The 19,528-nt window shown below is 50.2% G+C and overlaps 1 protein-coding gene across 2 annotated transcripts in view; it reads right to left on the reverse strand.

The window, feature by feature from the left end:
- The window catches only part of LOC148334374 (ubiquitin carboxyl-terminal hydrolase 34-like), a 42,232-nt gene that overhangs the window by 13,503 nt on the left and 9,201 nt on the right, over positions 1-19,528 (reverse strand). For both annotated transcript variants that reach the window (XM_088297489.1, XM_088297488.1), the window contains exons 12-52: positions 18,622-18,751; positions 18,425-18,540; positions 17,486-17,791; positions 17,029-17,351; positions 16,589-16,803; positions 15,805-15,923; positions 14,651-14,778; positions 14,483-14,572; positions 14,129-14,224; positions 13,924-14,006; positions 13,322-13,476; positions 13,003-13,116; positions 12,819-12,918; positions 11,964-12,126; positions 11,777-11,903; positions 10,786-10,936; positions 10,606-10,706; positions 9,773-9,988; positions 8,840-8,968; positions 8,636-8,755; positions 8,302-8,385; positions 8,000-8,086; positions 7,725-7,925; positions 7,536-7,618; positions 6,800-6,840; positions 6,073-6,197; positions 5,701-5,853; positions 5,204-5,308; positions 4,917-4,972; positions 3,947-4,251; positions 3,665-3,828; positions 3,526-3,591; positions 2,539-2,685; positions 2,156-2,212; positions 1,998-2,075; positions 1,828-1,922; positions 1,433-1,605; positions 1,115-1,250; positions 980-1,058; positions 350-403; positions 188-283 (exon numbers count right to left, since the gene is read on the reverse strand). In XM_088297489.1, coding sequence (XP_088153615.1) covers positions 188-283; positions 350-403; positions 980-1,058; positions 1,115-1,250; positions 1,433-1,605; positions 1,828-1,922; positions 1,998-2,075; positions 2,156-2,212; positions 2,539-2,685; positions 3,526-3,591; positions 3,665-3,828; positions 3,947-4,251; positions 4,917-4,972; positions 5,204-5,308; positions 5,701-5,853; positions 6,073-6,197; positions 6,800-6,840; positions 7,536-7,618; positions 7,725-7,925; positions 8,000-8,086; positions 8,302-8,385; positions 8,636-8,755; positions 8,840-8,968; positions 9,773-9,988; positions 10,606-10,706; positions 10,786-10,936; positions 11,777-11,903; positions 11,964-12,126; positions 12,819-12,918; positions 13,003-13,116; positions 13,322-13,476; positions 13,924-14,006; positions 14,129-14,224; positions 14,483-14,572; positions 14,651-14,778; positions 15,805-15,923; positions 16,589-16,803; positions 17,029-17,351; positions 17,486-17,791; positions 18,425-18,540; positions 18,622-18,751 — 5,367 coding nt within the window. The remainder of the gene's footprint in view (positions 1-187; positions 284-349; positions 404-979; positions 1,059-1,114; positions 1,251-1,432; positions 1,606-1,827; positions 1,923-1,997; positions 2,076-2,155; positions 2,213-2,538; positions 2,686-3,525; positions 3,592-3,664; positions 3,829-3,946; positions 4,252-4,916; positions 4,973-5,203; positions 5,309-5,700; positions 5,854-6,072; positions 6,198-6,799; positions 6,841-7,535; positions 7,619-7,724; positions 7,926-7,999; positions 8,087-8,301; positions 8,386-8,635; positions 8,756-8,839; positions 8,969-9,772; positions 9,989-10,605; positions 10,707-10,785; positions 10,937-11,776; positions 11,904-11,963; positions 12,127-12,818; positions 12,919-13,002; positions 13,117-13,321; positions 13,477-13,923; positions 14,007-14,128; positions 14,225-14,482; positions 14,573-14,650; positions 14,779-15,804; positions 15,924-16,588; positions 16,804-17,028; positions 17,352-17,485; positions 17,792-18,424; positions 18,541-18,621; positions 18,752-19,528) is intronic.

Consider the following 19,528-nt stretch of genomic DNA (forward strand, 5'->3'; position numbering starts at 1 on the left):
GTTTTGCTGGCACGCGGTCCGGTTCTCATTGCGTCGTGTCGGTGACAACAAACGACTTTTACGTCTCGTCCTCATCGGCCCACAAAAACGCAACTTCTTGTTTGTCAAAAGAGGTCTCGCTCTTGTTCACGAAACGAAACCCGACGCAGGTTCCGTCCGTCGTGGCTCCGATTGGCGCGAGTCCTACCTCCAGCAGGTCCGGAGAAACGTCAAAGGCGAACTCCTTGCCGTTGTCCTCCTGAAGCTCCACGCGCTTGTAGAACAACATGTAGGCGCTGTGCGTCTGACGGGGCAAGCCAAAGGCGTCACCTTCACGTTTGCACGCCACGCAAAGACGCACGCGACTCACCTTCTCGAAGGAGAAGTCCATAAACTTGTCGGTGACCGAGTCGTACGTTTTGGTCTGCAAGACAAAAAGAAAAAGGAAAAGATAAGTCCCATCAACGGAGCCGGCAAACGAGTTCAAAGTGGCGTCGCGTTCATTCGGATCGCACGAATCGAAAAAAAATAAATCTTTCCAATCGACACGCAAGCATGAAACCGACACGTCCTTTTGAAAACTTCCGCAATGAGGAACAAAAAAAAAAAATCCATTCATCACTTCAGCGCACAAACGGTTGGTACGCCAAAACAGTCCCGAGGCCCGCCGCTTCCTTGAGTTCTCTCGTCATATATTCGCATCCCCGCTGTTGCTTACTCGTTTTGATTGATTTTACAACGCGATCGAGTCACTTCTGACAATTTCTACAAAAAAAAACTAATGAAAAGATGTCATTGCGGCGCTTCTTGTAGCAGACGATATCGGCATCGGGTGGGAAGTGGAAAAAGTCTGAAAATGGAATCGTGACCGCTTGCAAGTTTGGCTCTCAAGACTTTTGTGCCGCTGACATGGGTTGGCAACGTGATCCCGCTCCGTTTGGCCTCATCCAACATGGCGGCCAAGTGGGTGTACAATTCAGCGCCGAGTCGTCGCTCTTACCGTCATCTCGCCCCCGAAGCACTCGGACGCCAGCTGCGCAGAGTCAAAGGGCTTCACCTCGGCGTCGTTGAACAAGTACCTGCGCAGAGACGGCATTTTCAAATGATGCGAGCGAGCGCCGCCGTGCGTGCTCACCACTTGTTGTTCTTGTACGCGTGCGGGTTGACGATGTCGCGAATGAAGCTGTAGTAATGGCCGCCGTCCGCCGTGCCCGTGTGCACCGTCACGCCAATCAGGTCGTACTCGAAACTTTCCGACGCTTTGGACTCGCCTTGCGCGGCGTCACAAAACAAAAACATCAACACACAAAGGCAACTTCGGAGCGTGGATCCCATTTCATTTTGAAAACAACAAAACAGAATGGCATTCGATGTACTTTTGGAAAATGAAAGCCCCTCTGACAAAAGCGTCAGATCATTTTTTCACAAAGAAATGAGGCAAGAAAAGACGCACCCTCTTTGCGCTCCCCTTTGGCCATGAGGAAGCGTTCCGTGTAGGGCGTCATGTCGAGGCGCAGCGGGAAGGAGAAGTGCGTGTTGACTTTCTCCTTCATCATGGTGACCATGTTGAAGGTGTAGCGCATGGTGTTGAAGCTCAGGATGCCCGGAAGCTTCTTGAAACAAGCCCTGCGCGCGCACACACACACGCTCTCCAGTCACAACGCGGTCCGCTTATTGACATACGCGAGCATTTGCTCGGGCCTCTGCGCCAAAAAACTATTTCAAGCGCCTCAGACAAGACCGGACAACGTCAAAAGCTGCTCCTAAGACCTCAGACGCCCCTTTGGTAACATCCGGCCAGGGAGCCGTTTGCGTTTCAAAGAAGCAAAATACGCGCTTGCGGCTGACCTTTTCTCTGCGCGGACTTTCTTCCCGCAGTGCGAGCACGTGTACATGTTGTCGCCCTCCAGCGTGTCCTTGATGGTCACCTCGTCCAAAGACTCCTAAACACGCGCATCGACAGCAAAGTTGGCAAGCGGCACGCGCCATCGGGCAAACGCCGGCGGACGCGCGCTCACGTAGATGTTCTTCATGTCGGCCACCTGACAGCGGACCGTGTAGAACTCCTCCACCGTCTGACTCACGTGGTCGCAGTCCTGCGGGAGCGCAAAAGAGCGTCAGGAAAACATCCGAGCAGGAAAAATGATCTGCGTGCCGCCGATGTCGTCCGACTGACCAGAGAAACGACATTGTTGGTGATGACGCCGCCAAACAGAGTCTTCACCGTGTTCTTCTGTGAAAAGCAGCAAGCAAACGTTGGGGCGTCAAGCCGCGCGTGCGGGAGGCGGCGAAGGAAGAAGGAAAGGTTGGAAAAGATGAAGAGGAGCGGGAGACGGAGAAAAGAAAACGGAGGCGGAGTAAGGACGAGGGCAACGACGAGTCGGAAAGAGACTAACCGCTCGAAAAAGATGACAGGCGTGCGAGAGGAGGAAGAAGAGGAAGGAGGAGCACTCAGGCGAGGAAGACGACCAACCGAGTGAGAGAAGGAGAAAGCGACGAGCGGAAGGAGGACGAGTGAGAGGAGGAGGAGGCGTGGCCCGCCGGCGGAGGGGGCGTTACCAGTTCGTGCGACATCTCCTCGATCTTGGTGATGAGGTCGGTGAAGAACTCGGTCATGTCCTTCTGCTCGCCCGTGTTGAGCGGCTGCTTGTCCATCGTGTACGTCTTGCAGAACGGCCGCGGGTTGTACGCTTTCCTCTCGCTCTCCTGCACGCCAAAGCGCAAAATAAGAAAGCAGCTCGTCATACCGGAGGCAAAAGAAAAAAAAGAATCATTGAAAAAGGACGCAAAATTTCTTGCCGCTCAGTGGTGGGAAGTGCCGTTTGCAAAGACACGCGACATCCGTCAATGCTGCGTTCAACGATGGCGGGGGGCCATTCTTGCGGCAAAACGAGTCACAAATGCCATTTTCAAGCCACACGTGTGTGAAAAGAATCGGTAGCCGTAACCAGAGTTGCAAATGTGTGCCGAGAATCCACAAATGTGTACATTGACTCCGCATTGCTAGAAGAAATTTGCGAGCTCGATTTTTTGGTTTGGGCCGCTCAATCCGATGCTTTCCAGAATCCAAACAATGCACGGCCACGCAGCGTCGTGGCATTTCGCCGAATAACGCAACAACAATGTCAGTTGAGCAGCAATCAGCGATGCAGCGCAATGGTGACGGCCATCATTCTTGAAGAATACCGGCGATGCAGAACAAAAGCATTTTCGTAGGTAGGAAGTACGAGTCCAACTATGAATCGAGGACGTTTGCGTAAAAAAAAAAAAAAAAAAAAAAAAAAAAAAAAAAAACCTAACCCGAGTATTCTTAAAATTTATTTCTTGAAAAATACGGTGGGTCAAGTTTACCTCACACTTTAAGGGAACCCAAAATGAATTCTTTGATTCATTTTCTATTTCTCAAGATAACGGTTGATCAGAATTGATTTTTCAGGCAATAATCGGAATCAGCCTAAAAAACAAAAACAAAAACAAAATTTTTTTTCTTCATTTTCTGGTTCCTCGCGCCCGTTCCCTGAAAGCCTCGAAGCCCGCGATGCTCACCATCAGGTAGGTGAACATCTTCTGGAGCTCCAGCAACGTCGTCTTGTGCTTGATCTCCTCGGCGTACTGCGCACACAAACGGCAAGGGGCAGCAAGTGAGCACTCCACGTTGTCACGATTGTCAGCGGAGGACGCCCACCTTGGCGGTGAAGATGGCCTGGCGGGCCTCGGGGATCATGTAGAGCTGCTGGATGGTGGACGCCAGGTAGCAGGTGGCGCCCAGGTTGGTGAGGCCCACGAAGCGACACTCGGCGCGCACGTCGTCGTGAGGCCAGTAGTCCCACTTGTACGGCGCGTGGGAGGCTGCGGGGAGGCGCAAAAAAAATAAAATAAAAACAAACAAACAAAAAAAAAGATATAGATTTGTGGGGGCGGGGGGAGGGGGCATTTTCGTCAGTGTGTGTCGCGAGGCCGCGCTCACCCTGCATGTGCTGCGACATGACCCAGTTGTGCAGCAGGCGGTAGTTGTCGGCCGAGCCCTTGACCGTCTCCACAAGCAGGTCGTAGGCGGCGGCGCGGGCGGCGTGCGACTTGCACTTGGGCTGCGCGCGGTCGGCCAGGCTGGGCAGCAGGAAGAGGAGGTTGTGCACGTCGCGCAGGAAGTCCTGGCCCTCGTGCGAGAACTTGAACGGGGGCTTGTGCTTGAGGACGCTGGTGGCCAGCCGCAGCAGACCCGTCAGGCCGTCGTCCTCGATGCTGCCGTCCCGCTGGTCCAGCATCTCGCGGCTGCGGGACAAGCAAAGCCTGACGCCGGCGTCCGCATCTCGCGCCACGCGACCAGAACGCCCCCTTTGAACGAAGTCGGAAGGCAATGGACAAAGGCAGAGAGAGACGGGCCGTCGCCGCTCGTCCGATCTCCACTTTTGGGGAGACGATTTCGAGTTTTTGGGGGAGGAGTTACGCACACGGGAGTGATTTTTGCTTTGTGGAATAAACGTGCATCCGTCGTGGCGTTTTTTTTTTGTGGGCTGTCATGGCTCCAAAATTGGCCCATTTCGCCAAAAGGATCGGATTGGTCAATCTTTTCATTGATTGACAAGTCATTCTTAATTTATCTTTGGTGTTGCCCTGAAAGACGAAAGTCTTCGACAGACAATACTCCCAAAATATGACATTTTATAAAGTGGAATTTTTCACGAGCGGGACTTTCCTCAATTCTCAATCGGACGACTCGGGCTGCTCCTTGCCATCATTTTATTCATATTCTCGTCCATCAATTTCTGATTTAATGACGCAATGAGTTGGGTATTAAATTAAAAAAAACGTGTCAGAAATGATTGTTTCCCCCAAAATAAAAAATACATGGAATCTCAGCAGAAATTCGGAGATGTGGACAATTTCATTTCAACCGCAAACGGTTTAGGACGCAGTGCAATGGAGCGTGCACCCACCTTCGTATGCAGTCCGCCAGGTGTCGCGCCAGGGCGTCCAGGTCCAGCAGGGTGGTCTGCACCAAGCCCGCCAGCGACAGAGAGGGAGAGACCTGACGTCAGTTCAAAGACGACAACGAGGCTAGCCAGCAGCAACAAACGGCGTGCGCTTCACCTTTTTTTTTTTTTTGCTAATTGATTTCGATTGAGGGCGCATATAGACAGCAACGAGGGGCGGCACAAAATAAACTGAAATGATTTTTCCTGACAAAAGGAGGAGGAGTCAACATGGTCCAATCGGGTCGCACCTGAGTGGCGTCTTTGACGTGGATGTTGTCGATGAGCTTGCACAGCAGCCAAAAGTATTCTTTGCAACCACTTCGGAGGGGCGGCTCCTCCTCGTAGTCCTCCATCTGAACACCAAAGACACGTCGGGCCTCATTGCGCAACGTCGCTCCAAACATTTCTTTCCATCTTGTCCGTTGCCGTGACGGAAAAATAGTGGCCACATCCTCGGCGCATGGCATCACGCGCCGTGCCAAACATTTCGGACCCAAGACCCAAAATCTTCAATTCAATTGGCTCGAAACGCGATCGGACTTTTGACCATCAATTGCTTGACTTTGGCGCAAAACCGGACTTGCGTCTCAAAAGCGCTCGGCGAGAAAAGCAGCCCACTTTCATGATATCGCATCAGGAGTGGCTGTGTGGACAAACTTGCGTGAACCATTTTTTTTTTTTATATTCAAAGAGGTGTTGACTTATTTGATAATTAATGACTGAATCATTTGGATGTGTGTGTTACCCTGAGAGGTTGGACAGCTTGCGCGTCGGGCAGAAACTTGAGCAGCGTGGAGGCGGCAAGCAACAGGAAAGATCTGTTGATGGACTCGCCGCCTTCCAGACCAGAAAGCGAAAGCTTGTAGAGGCCGTTGCACGCCTCGTGACGCACACCCGCCTGAAATAGAGAAAAAAAAAAATCTATATATATATTAACACTTCAAACGGAAGAGGCTCATTTCCCAAAGTATCCATTAATTGGAGAATGTTGGGAGAACAGAAAAGAGAATTTGGGGAGTAAAAAACATTTCAATTTCCATCCCTTGATACAAATCAGGACATGAGGCCATCATAAGGCAAAATGGCGCTCGCACGCACGCACGCGGGCCGACCTCACCTCGGGCACCAGCAGCGTGAGTTTCCTAAGCCAGTCGTGCAGACGCTCGCTGTCGGCCAGGCTGGACTTGACGGACGACGAGCAGTGGGCCCAGCTCACCAGCAGCCACATGGAGTAGTGCGTCACTGTTCGCACACGCACACGCAATCAGCGAGCGTACAAACACCCGCGCAACCGGTGACGCCGCCAAACGGCAACCACCACACCGAGAGTCGCTTTCCAAAGCATCGACAGTCCCAGAAACCATGGCAATAAATGATGTTTTTTTTTTTTTTTTTTTTTAAACGCCACCGATATCGCGATGACCTGACAGGACAATTAACTCAAGTGCACTGATTGAATGATTTGAGCACATCATTCAAACGTTTTGACCACGTCAATAAATCTTCCATCACTCCATCACCGCCGCTCAAAGGTCGAATGTCGAGCAAATTGTCGCCATGGTTTTCAAAAGCCGTTGCAGCCGCCTGCTGCTTGCGCGGCGAGCCGACGCGGATGACGGCCATTCGTCGAGGAGGAACAAAACGAGCGCGTCCCCTTTTTTCCCTATCGAGCGATAAGTCGCACTAGAAATGATGGTGGCGGGCCGAACATACTCCGCAAACTCGTTTCCCAAACTTGCACAAGCGTCTAAACGATATCGAGCAACGGCGAGCGCTCCATGAACGCGACATCGACGTCCGGCAGGCAACAACATCATTCAACAAATTCGGGCGGCGCCGCTCACCTTCATGCCGAGAGCAATGATCCGATTGGGCCTTCAGAACTCTGCGAAACGACAAAAAGATCAAAAACTAAATACAAGACGATGCCATCTTCGTCCAATCCCGACACTCCTGGCATTATTATTTTAGTGTTTGAGATGCCGTGAGATGAGATGAGAATCTGCATTAGGTTTGTTGGCGAGGCACTTTTTGTTTTTTACTAGAAGCAGAGTGAGCTCTTAACCTGAAATTTCCCGGTTGCAAGACTTATGACTCAAGGGCGCACGCGCCGTCAATTGACGTGCAAAGTGAACGCAAGGGCAGGAAAAAAATAAATAGCAAGAGCTTTTTCAGGGTGATTGAAGTACAACATGAAAGCGTGTAATTCACAGCATTTGTTTTTCAATAATCTCTCTTCAGATTTGATATGAATGTGAATTTAAATTTAGAATTGTTCCACTAAATCTAATCATATACTTTTTCTTGTTGACTTTTTCAAATACCTCCTCAAAGCTGTTGTTCTTTTCTTTGTTTGCCATTTCAGGGAAATGAAGTCATTGTGTGAAACGCTTTGAGGAGCGAAGATAGAAAAGCGCTAGCAAGTCACAGCACCTTTCCTTTTTTTTTTTTTTTTTTTTTTTTGGTCGTAATGCAACCCAGTTAGCTAACTGGCAAGCTGCTTTTCATCACGTCGTACACGCACTGCTGCCACCCGCAGGACCGGAGTGGGATGGTAGCGGCACGGAGGCATTTGCCCACCTATGCGCCAAGTTGTCGTAGGTGTAGGCCACGTTGATGAGCCGTTCGATCAGGTTGGTGCCTTGGACCAGGTTCAGGAACACCTCAAAGACAAAGATGGATGCAAATAAAGGATATGGCCACTGTGGTAGAGCCTGAGTGTGGAGCTGAAACAATCCATTGGGGGTGCGCGTGCGTGTGTGTCGCCACCTCTGTGAGTCGGGGGATGTGTAGACTTTTGCCATGCTCCACAGCCGCCTTGCGCGACTTCCCGGGCCAGGCTCGCTTGCGTTGGCCGTCGGTGATGCCGGACCAGGAGAAGACGTCGTGGTAAGCCAGATCCAGGTCAGCCGGGTCCACGGCAAACTGGCAGATGAGCTTCAGCAGGCACGCCAGACAGTCCAGCAGCCACTGGACACAGCGGGCAGGAAGCTCCAGAGGAGGTTTGGGAGATTTGTTTTTTTTTTTTTGTGGTCGCAGCTCACCACAGTCCAGGACTCCTGGTCTTTGGGCTCCAGAATGGCCGAATTGAAGATCTCCAGCAGCAGCTGCAGCCCGCCAGATGAAACAAACTGGAAGGATGCCAGGAAAAAAGAAAGAGGGAGACAAAAGAAGGATGGAGGAGGAATAAGAAAAGGGCAGGATGGAGAGAAAAAGAAGAGGAAGAAGTAGAGTTGGGAAGTGTGGGGGGAATGCAATAGGAAAGTGGGAGGGGCAAAAATGTGCAGAAGAAGAAAAAAGGAAGAAGATGTCATCTGGAAACGTTTTTGTTTCTTCGTGTTGTTACCTTGCAGCTCCACGAATTTTTGCTGTTCTCAATCTGGTCCTCGCTAGAATCGTCAGAGTCGGGGTACAAGTCGCTGTAGCTCCCCTAATCACACACACACACACACAAATGTTAAGGAAGAAAAAAGCAAGAGAAACAAAACCAAAGAGGGAGATGAATAAAAAAGAGCGAGAGAAAGAAAACATTACAAGGAAAGTGAAAAAGAGAAAAGTGAAAAGAGCGAGAACCAAAAAAAAGAAAAAGAACGAGAGAAAAGGAGCGAGGGCGAGGAAAAAGGAAGAGCAGAGAAGGACATCAAAAAGGAGAGACTGAAACAAAGACGAGGGGTTCTGACCGTGGACTCCCTGTGGATGCGCCTGTTGGGCTTCCCCAGCGCTTCGATGATCTCCAGCGCGTAGAGCAGCTTGTGGGCGCTTTTCATCCTCAGCAGCTCCTTCCAGCACAGTCCTTCGTCCTGCAAGAAGCAAAACGCAGGCGGCGTCGTCAACACGCGGAGGCGCTGGCGAGCGCGGCGGCGGGGGGGAGCGCGGCGGCCCACCGTGTCGTCGTCCGAGATGTTCTGGAAGGCCCGCAGCATCTTGGGACACGTCGGCAGCAGCATGAGAAGTTCCCAGACGCGGCGAGAGAGGTTCTCGGCGTGCAGGTGCAGCTCCTCGCAGCGAGCCATCTGCGTGCGCGCACAAACGCACACAAGCGTCAAACACAGGCACACACAAAAAAAAAAGGCTTGGCCAACTGGTTTTGTTGAGAGCATTTCGCACGTCTGATCGGCCCACACGGAGTGCACAAGAGTGACTTTAGCAGGCCCCTTCAAAACAAGCGCTGGGCCACATTTGGCCCCCGGGCCCATGATTGACACCGGGGACGGAAATCTTCTTTCAATCACTGCAACATCTCCGTAATATTTTTTATCGTCATTCCACAATTGATGAACTTTTTAACGTTTGATGTCGGCCACTTTTGAGTTGCCCAAAGACACAATCAATCACAATCTGAAGAGATTTCGTGATCGGTGGCGATTCGCAATTTTGAGCGTCAGCCTTTCTTTAAAAAAGAAATGTTCTTTCATTTATTTCAAATGCGTCGGAATTGAAAGCCTGCGGGGGACAAGGCGGTGACAATTTCGCTTGTCTTTCAATCAACTTTCCCGAACTTGATCTTGGTGACCGAAACTTTGAAATTCTTTGCCAAGAAGCCTTTTTGGAACAAATACTCCATTAACATTCCCAATTAAATCCATCAAATAATAATTTCTTCTGCTTTGTAAAACAATCAACAACATTGATAATGGTCAATTTTATTTGGAATTCACTTCAACATTCAACCTAATCTCAAAGTGTGACAACAAAATGATTTAAAATAAAAGGATTCAACTGCGAACTAATCGCTCCAAGCGCTTTCACTTGCATCCTGCCGCTTCTCGCGAGGTGTCGGTGCGCCGTATCGGCGCGTGTGCGCGCCGGCGACCCACCTCGGGAGTGTCGCGGCGCCGGTCGAGGGCGGGGCTCGGCGCCTTGAAGCAGGCCAGCATCTCCAGCAGGTCGAAGAGCGTGGTGAGGTGCGGCTCCTGCAGCAGCAGCAGCATGGGGATGTGCTCCTTGTGCGGGGGGGGCAGGCACGACGCCGGCAGCTGCGCGCCTTCGCCTTTGCGCTCGCGCCGAGGAGCTCCCAGGGACACAAACACCATCTGGCGGCAGACGGCAAACACTTTTGACCAGCGCTGGGTTGTGCTTTAAAAAAACAACAACATTTTTTTGCCGCAAAAGTGTCTGCAGATTCACGTAGCAAGACGCACGAGCCACGAGGACAGCGTGGACAAAAAGAAGGCCATTTCCTCCCAATAATCTCCCAATTGATAGCAGAGCTGGGCACTTGAGCTTTTTTTGCTGGTCGGCCCCGCCTCCCGCGATATCGGTGCCCTTTGGGCCTCTCGACCCCCCAGCCTTATCCAAGTGAGCGGGATGAACTACGTCAGATTTTTTGCTTTCATTCTTTTAGTGCAAAAAAATAAAAATCATTTCCTTTGGTGACGCAAAGCAATAATTTCAAGTGGTTTGTCTAATACGACAAACAAATTTGGTGCCGACGCCTCTCCTGCGCCGTATCACTTGAATTCATCATCAGCATGAATAAACAAAACAAATCAAAAAACGACCCAAAAGTCTGATCATTAACTCCCTCCACAAGCTTATCAACAAAAGAGCTGCAACAACAAAACAAAACAAAACCTTCAGTTCGCGTGAAAAGAGACGGCCCTTGATAGAAAGCCAAACAAGAAGTTGGCGTCGTGCCGACGTCGGCTACCTGCATGTCCTTGAAGCCCAGCTCATGAAGAGTCTTCTCATCATAGTCGGTGGTGAGTTCGTGGCCCGACGAGATCATCCGGACGGGTCCCATCAGAGTCCCTGAAAAGCGCATCGCCGCACGGAACGTTTCACCGCAGACGGACGGAGGCTTTCTTTTATATGGGAGAACGGGACGGACCTGAAAAGTCGCCCGGGTGCCGGCCGCTCTGGCCGAACTCTTGCAGCTGCGCTTGTTGGTTCATCTGCTCCTTCTGCAGGTTTTCGTACCAGTGGGTCACCTCGGCGCGCAGATCCGCCACCTGGTCGCTGGGGTACATCTCAATTGTCATCTGCGTTTCAGAAAAGAAGTAAATAAAAAAAAAAACTTATTTTCAAAAGGCGGCAAAGTCGTATTCATTTTGACAAAAGGTGTTTTATAGTCATGTAGAAAATATAGATGCCACCATTAATTGGAGCTTTGATATTCTTTTTTTTTTTTTTTTAAATAAACATTTTGACAGACGTCCACATTTTTGAGATTCAAACTATTTCACTCATCTTTTTAGAGGAAAAGATTCTCAAAAGGAAAGTCATACAGAGACCAGGCGCTTTCCTGAAGGCTTTGTGGCGCAAATTTGTCATTTTCCCATTGTAACCCGCCTTCCTGTTTTTGGGTCAAAAAATTGCATTACAAGGGAGAAAAAAAAAATTGGGTGTCGCACTGTTAAGTCGCATTTTTCCAGTGAACGTAATTAACAAAAGAAAAAAATCCCCGTTTCCTCATCGTGTTGATGGCAGCGAATTGGAATCATCCGCTCCAAACCATTTGAATTCTAGTTTGTTTTTATTTCGTTAGGACGGCTTTTTTAAATTCAGTTTGTTTTCAGGGTAGGTTTGTTTATTTTTATTCATTTTAGTTTTTCAAAAACACTAAGTTTTGTGTTAGTTGGTAAAAAAAAAAAAAAAAAGTGTTTCGCATGTTCAAGATTTAAAAAAAAAAAAAGAAAACTGTTTCTTAACTAATAGAGTAAGCTCTTACTTTGAAAGTTGTGATTTTGCACAAAAAAAGGCCTTTTTTTCCCCCCTCTCCCTTTGGAGAAAATGTGCCAGATTGTCCAATCAATTTTTTTTTTCCCAGGTGAGATTGGAAGGCTCCGACAAAATCCAAATCAAACGCGACGCGAGCTGACCTTGTCGGGGAGTCCGGCGGGCTGACAGACGATCCTGAGCGGCAGCGACTGTTTGTCGCTGAGCGCCTTGAGGTGGCTGCTGATGCCCGTGCCCTCGATCTGCCACTGGCGCAGGTGGTAGGCGAACCTGGGGGAACGAAGCATGTTGAGGAGGCGCGTGGAGGAGGCGCCGCGCGGCCGAGCTTACCTGCGGCGGAAGGCCTCCAGGTGCGTCTTGAGCATGAGCAGGCCTCTCTCGATGCTGGTCAGGCCCGACTGGGCGTCTTTCTCCAGGTTGGCCGACGCCATCAGCAGACTCTCCATGCACTTGCGGATGAACTCCTGCTCTTTCTCCAGGCCCGTCTTACCCGCTGCACACGTGACACGTCACCACGGCATGAGCGCAATTACACAAGCACGGCAGTCCGGAATGGATCAGCTCGATGCAATCCATTCCGAGTACGTATTAATAAACAAAAAAACAAAACAGCAAGTATGACGTCATAAAGCAAACAATTCCCAAGCAACTGTTTGACCTCTCATTTTTTGTTTGCCCGTAAAATACATTTCAAATAAACCACCAACGACAATACTCACCCGAGCTCACACCTGTTTGACCTTTTGCCCTCTGGCAGGTGCTACAAAACGAAGACCAATAGAGAGCCATCTCTCTTGCAGAACTCTCGCACGCAACTACCGTCACCTTGTTTTTATGGATCCAATTTCAGATTGATTTTGGATCCATCTAATTGACATATTTCATTCAATTCTTGTGGTCTTGCACTCTCAAATCTCGTTACAATGACAATATTTCTGGACATAATGTTCATTATGGTTAATTATCATTCTTTTTAAACGCTCCCTTGTTTTTATTGAACAACAACCACTGCAATAAGCTTGGAGGCAAGTTCTTGTACATGTATTTGCTTTTTTGTGTATTTTGATAGAATAATTGCTTTAATTAATGGCAAATATCGCAAACGGTAGAAAATAAAGAAATAAGAAAATCCTTATCCATCGGGCAGTGACAATTTCCCAAAGCGGCACGCAGGCGACGACTGACCATTGATGTAGTAGGAGTTGATGTACTGGATGGCGGCGCGGCTGATGTCGGCTGACTGAGCTCGGAGGGCGATGCCCCACAGCTGGTCCATCCCGCACAGCTGAAATCCAAACGGCCAAACGGAGAGACACTTCTGAGTGGCGGCGCGACAGGACAGGACAGGACAGGACAGGACAGGACAGACCTCGCAGTTGGTGGTGTTGTCCAGCGCGCTGGTGGCCAGTCGAGCCAGGTTGCAAAGGTGCTGGAACAGGTTCAGGCCCGTCATGCTGATGGTCTCCGGCTTCAGCTGAGGCATCTGGACACACGCGCACACACAAAAAAAAAAAAAATAAAACATAAGAAAGAACACACACACACACACACGAGCACGAGCACGAGCACGAGCAGTGACTTTGATTACAAACAATTTCGGCATCGAATGACACCTTGACTTTAATTGGACCTGAGACCGCAGTTAGTTTTGGGAGGACCTGGCACGTGTCGCTAATGCTAATGCTAACCTTTTCCAGGAAGAGGTGCTTGTACGTTTCCATGCCCATGGCGTGCTGGTCCTTGCTGCGCACCTGGTTGAGGAACCAGTGCAGGGCGTCGTCGGAGCACTCGGCGTCCTCCACCAGGCAGTGCCACAAGATGTCCACCTGCTCCAGGCTCAGTCCTGAACGCCACAACGCAAAGAAGCCAGCTTTGAAAATCGCCTGCCTCATATTTATCACCAACGTAAAAAAAAGGTGCGCATTGGATCAAATGTTGCGGTTTGCTTTTGCTGTGTGCATTTTACAGGAATGTGTATTTCTATTGATACTCAACGAGAAATATTAGATCGCGACATCCCGACATTCAACCTTTTGTCATAATTTGATTGTTTCATAAAACTCTTGCTTCAGGTCCCTGGGATTAATGAACCAGAAAAAAAAAAGATCCTGAAAATGAGTCATTTGCTCGTCAAAATTGTTACTTCAAGACTTGCATACATATGAGAGACAAAGATGGAAAGACAGAAAGAGAGCGATTACGCTCCAAAGATATTGAGAAAGAAAGCCAGAGTGCACGAGAAATACGAGGCAACATGAATGGAACATAGTGCGTGTGTGAGAGTTCTTACTAAAATGGTCGGGGGATCCCAGCGTGGAGAAGACGCACGTGAGGAACTGCAAGCGCACTTGCACCTCGGCACTGTGACCGTATCTGAGACGAAGCAAAAAAGCAACAAAAAAAACCCACAAGTAGCGTATTCAAAACAAAAATGCAAACCTGATGTAGCCGAACCAACCCTTTTCAAGTTTCAACTTGAGTTTTTGGTGACTCACAGTGCAAAGTTGTGGCGGTGCTGACGGACCTCCTGGATGTAGTGCTGCAGGTTGTCGAAGAAGAGCTTCATCATGTGCAACTCCTTCTCGGCCCATCTGACCCACAAAACAAAGCTAAAGGACCGCCTCCAAAAACAAGGGAAGCAACATGACAAGCACTTCAAGACAATCCATTTTAGTCCTGAAAAAAATGAGCACTTTGATAAAATTGTGACTTCGGCATGCACAATCGACACGAGAGAGAGAGAGAGAGACGAAATTATGCAGGAAAACGATGAGTCCCCGAAAATCTATTTGATGTCATCAAAGTCGGACATGTCTTCGAACAGCTGCGACCCACGCCACGTTACTCACATGGTGATCCAGTGCGTGTCGTAGCTGGAGCCGAACTGCTGGAAGGTGCCGAAGAGCTTGGGCAGGAGCCTCAGCGAGACCACCACGGACCTGAGAGAACACGAGCGCACAGCCCCGCTTAGCGACGCCTTCGAGGGCGAGGGCGGCAACGGGCAACGGGGCGCTCACCGGTGGTGCGTCAGGTTGTCCAGGCAGCCCTCGATGAAGCGCATGCGGATCTGCCGGTCGGTGAACCAGCACACCAGCGAGCACAGCAGCTTCTCGGCCTCGTTGATCAGACCCTCCGACAGGTGGCTCTGAAACGCAAATCCCACCCGTGTCACAAACGTCAGTGTCAGAGCGATGGAAGCCCGGCCGCCATTTTGCATGTTCGGAATTTGAAGAAAAAAATATGGGACCAAATGTTCCATTGAAAGCAATAAAATCGGGAGGGAAAGCCATTGAGTGGCGAACGGCGCAACTACACCCCGAAAAACTGAGGCTCAAGGATGGCATTCAGATTTGCGCCGCAGCGTTTTGCGCGCACAAAAACAGTTTTAGGCAGTCGAGGCATCTGCTGCCGACCGATCGAGACTTCGCACGGCGTCCGAGTGAAGGAGTTGCCAGTCTGTGACGTGTTGGCGCTCGGCATCGCAATCAGGTCAGTAAAGCACAATCTTGGTCCAAAAAACACTCAAATGAGACGCGAGAAAGGTTTGGAATGCTTGCTTGTTTTGAATTACAAATTCATCCGTCATCTGAGTGGTGAGCGATGTGGCAAAAATATCAGATCACAAGATCACGATCTTCCTAAGTAGTAATAAGTCACTGCCGAAGTTTCTTCTTTCTTTTTTCTTCATGTGGAGCGTCACCGCGAGCGCCTCTGGCTGCCGTCCGTCTGATCTGCGTTTGCTTTGACTCTCATGTGGCGTTTTGGGTGCCGTCTCTGCGAGCCATGACGTAAACGCGTTGGCCGCGTTGCCATCCGACGTCTCTGCAAATAACTTTGCTTTGCGCCCCAAACCAAGGGAGGAGGGAAGGTCACGCGGGGTGCTCTGCGCGTGCTGAGATCGGTCGCTCGAGTACGCGTCGGCGCTTCTGAGCTGCCGTCGAGCTAAACCGGATGGAATGTGGCGTGTCGACCATCTAACCGTCTTTTGGCTTTATGAGCTCGTCAACACGTTCAGATCCTTAACCGTCCGATATCGTCTCGTCGCCCGCCACCACCTCATCGCTGACTTGCGCTCACACAATCACAATCCAAAACACGCCGAAGCTCGTACATGCTAACCAAGCGTCACTCCTGCGCTCGCAGTTTAACTCGGACAGAGGACGCAAATTACCGCGTCGTCGTCCTGCACCAGGTCCCACAGCAGCGTGTTGCCTTTCTTGCAGACGTTGTCCAAGTTGACGTCGGTCACGGCATGGCCGCCCGAGTACGGATGCTTGTGCGAGGCCGGACCTGAAGACCAACACAAAAAAAACAAAAAACAAACACAGCTCAGTATTGGCAGAGGCGTTTCACGGCATTCCTCAATTATTTGCATGGCTCTCGACTTCCTGTCAGATTGCGCACGGCGCGCGTGTTCGCTTCAAACGTCGTCGAACGCAAAACTGCGCTCCGTTTGCATTTTAGCACTCGGCCGCATTCCCAAAAGTTGAAAGTGATTGACACGCGTTTTTGTCACATCAATTGGCGCTAGCATGCTTGAATTATTCTCGTTTGCCGTTTTTTTGGACGTGCAACTTTAACGTGAACGCGCCCATCCGCAGCTTACCACCACAACGAGAGACATGTTTCACTTTTGATGCCTTGACATACGAGCGACCGGACGACTTTTTCCAGACATGAGTCGTCGATCGGCCAGCAGTGAGCAATTCTTCAAAAAAGAGGCTTCGAGCCGTTTATGGCCACTCCTGCTGGAAGTTGACTCAAGAACGACAGAATTACACGCGTGCCTTTATTTGAATTTGGCCCGAGGAAAGTCCCGCTCGCTTGACATCGACATTACGGCCCTATAATACACCTTTAAACAATGGATGGTCGAATACCAAGTGTGGGGCAAAACGAGCGATCCTGTTGCAGTGAGCGGTGACTTGGATTTTTTTTTTGTGCGTGTGGCCCACCTTGCACCAGGTGCTCGTGGTAGATGGTCGCCAGGTTGGGGAGGTGCTGCTGCAGATGCGAGCTGAGCTCAGCGTGCGAATTGATCCGGACCAGCTCCTCCTCGCAGCCAGACTCCTCGCCGTCGAAATCGGCCATGTTCTTCTCGGACTTGGCGCTGACCTGTGAGCTGCTGCAGCTCACGTCGTCCGCGCTCAGCATGTCCTCCACCGTGGGCCTGCGCATGCGTGTGCGCGCACACACACCACGACAAAAACACAATCAAAACACACAAATGAGACAAAAGCACAGGACCACACAACAAAAACTCACACACGAAAGCGCACACAGAACAACCCCAGCACGCATAAAACGCAATTGACGGAAAGAGACACGGCCAACTGCCCCAAATGAACAAAAGCGGAGCAAGCGCCTGCTGAGGAGGGCGGCGATGATGACTTACCCTTCGTGATGATGATGATGATGATGATGATGACGATGAGGGCCAATGAAGCGACGGCAGTTGAAGATCTCGCCACCCAAGGGCTCGCCCAGGAAGTCGGCGGGCCGGGCCACGCGGGGCGGCTCCTGTGGACCCGCCGGGCTGACGTGGGGTGCCTGCGAGGTCGGCGTCGACGACGGCACGCACGTGTCCAACATCCTCATGCGACTCTCCCGGGAGGTGGAGGCCTCGGGGCCAAAGGGGAGCACCTTTGGTTTTGCGTCCTCGCAGAGAGCCTCGCCCGCCTTCCGCTTGCGCGACTCGGCTTGCTCCCGGGGGTCCTTCTGCCAGACGAGGAGGAAATAAATAAATAAATCTGCCTTCAAATGATATTGAATCATTTTTAAAAGCGTATTTTTTATCGACGCCATCAAAATAACCAAAAGGATGACGGATTAATTCATGAGAAGCCTCCCACCTCGGCCTTGCGTGGACCGCCATCAATGGGAACCTCCTCTTCCTCATCCTCGTCCTCCTCCTCTTCATCGTCGTCATCGTCGTCGTCGTCATCGTCGTCGTCATCATCCTCGTCCTCCTCCTCGTCTTCGTCGTCCTTCAAGGCCTCGCTGTCAGCCATGTCGTCCGAGGGGACGTCGCTGGCGGGGCTGCCGGCCGATGGGCTGGCTCTGCTGGAGGCGTCGCTGCGGCCGCTGGTGCTGCCCCGCCCGCTGCTGCCTTCCTCCGCGCTGTTGGCCGTCTCGTCCGAGCTGCCTTGCATCGAGTCCTGACCGCGGCGGCACGCGTCATCACAAAATGATAATGGGACTTTTTGAGGGCAGAATACAATTTCAATAAGCGACCAATCAGACTATTAATTAGGACGGCGGTGGTTGTTTCCCAACAGAGACGTTGGATGTTCCAAGTCTTGAGCAAGAAACTGAACGCCCAGTTGCTCCTGATGAGGCGCCATCAGGAGGTCACAGTGGGAAGCACAAAGAGTACCAAATGTAGAAAAGACAGCACACAAAAAAAAAAAAAGGCTGTATTTGATAACGGTCACAAACTATACATAGTGATTGTTGTAGAAAAAAGATGGAATTGAGGTCATTTTCTTTTAACATGTCACTGTCCTGTGAATTTTTTATTTTAGTCAACACCAGCTTGTTGGTGGATGTTTCCAACTGAAAATTGTTGCCGGCCTATCAGGTCTTCCCAAATAGCACATGAAACCAAAACAGTTTGTTTTTTTTTCCCCTTAAAAAAAACCCACACACAGTCAAAACCTCTGGTGGCGTTCTCCTCACGTTCAACCAGCGGCAAAAACTAATTTGCACATTTTCACTTTGGGGACGTCTCACTTTCGTTGCACGAACGCGTGCGTGGTGCGATTTTTAGAGGCAAAGTGAACAAGACGCACCTCGGTGTCCGAAAGCCTCCGCTGCCCGCGCTTGCTTCCCGCCATCATCTGCTCGTCCATGTCGCTGCCGGCGCTGTGCTGCGTATCGCTGCTCTCGGGACTGGCGGCCGGAGAGCCTGAGCGACAGACACGCGGCGGCCAGCCAAACGTCACGCAGACGCTCGACGGGAACGTGCGTTTGGAATTTGGCCACCGACCTTTTTTCTTGCCCATGGCCATGTTGGTGTTGAGCAGCGACGCGAAGGAGCTTTGCTTGGACAGCTGGGCTTTGGCGGCCAAGGCGTTGTTCCACAGAGCTTTGATGAGCATGGAGGCCAAGTAGAGCGTCTGCAAAAGCCGCCGCACACTCGATGAGGCGCGCTCAACTTAGCAATGACTCCACAACTTCACAATTTGGACTTGCGTACAGCGCTGATTTTTTTTCCTTTTTTTTCCCTTTTCTCCATTTTAGGGCTGCCGCAAACAATTATTCTCACCAACAGCAGTCGCGATTAGTCGACTCCTATGTAAAGCTTTTAAAATCTCGCCAAAAATGAGCCGGAGCTGCACTAAAACGATGAAACTATCGGCAAAGATATACGTGTAAACATATTCCCCTTTTTTCTTTTTTTAATTAGAAGGGAATTAAATCATGAAGACATTTCGGGAAATGCAAAAACTACAACAAACACTTTTAACCGTTATCCAAAACGTTTTGTTTCACTCCTCTAGAATATATAAATTGGCGTGAAAATGTGCAATGCACCTGGAATGAAAAAGAATAATAATAGAAAATTAAAGTTTCGGAGGAAGATCTTTTTTTTTTTTTAGCACTGTAATTTGTTGTGTCTTTTAGTGTTTTGTGTTGCAAAAATAATCAAATCAAATAAATAAAAAGCTCCTGTTGAGTTACTTTGAGCACTGAGATATCCGGGTTTATAAACGCAACACTCGGTTGGCGGTCGCTACTCGAGAATAACCAGAAGTTGACACGTGCTCTTGCAGTTGGTACCACAAGAGGACATCGCGTGCGACGCAGCCCGTGTGTGTGCGCTAACGCCAGCTCGCTTCCGCAAACAACAAATGAAATCCGGCATCAGCCTTTTCAGATGCTCGTTTATCACC

The sequence above is a fragment of the Idiotropiscis lumnitzeri genome, chromosome 6, assembly GCF_059441095.1.
Source record: "Idiotropiscis lumnitzeri isolate Australia: NSW breed Sydney's pygmy pipehorse chromosome 6, RoL_Ilum_1.0, whole genome shotgun sequence".
Taxonomy (NCBI): Eukaryota; Metazoa; Chordata; class Actinopteri; order Syngnathiformes; family Syngnathidae; genus Idiotropiscis; species Idiotropiscis lumnitzeri.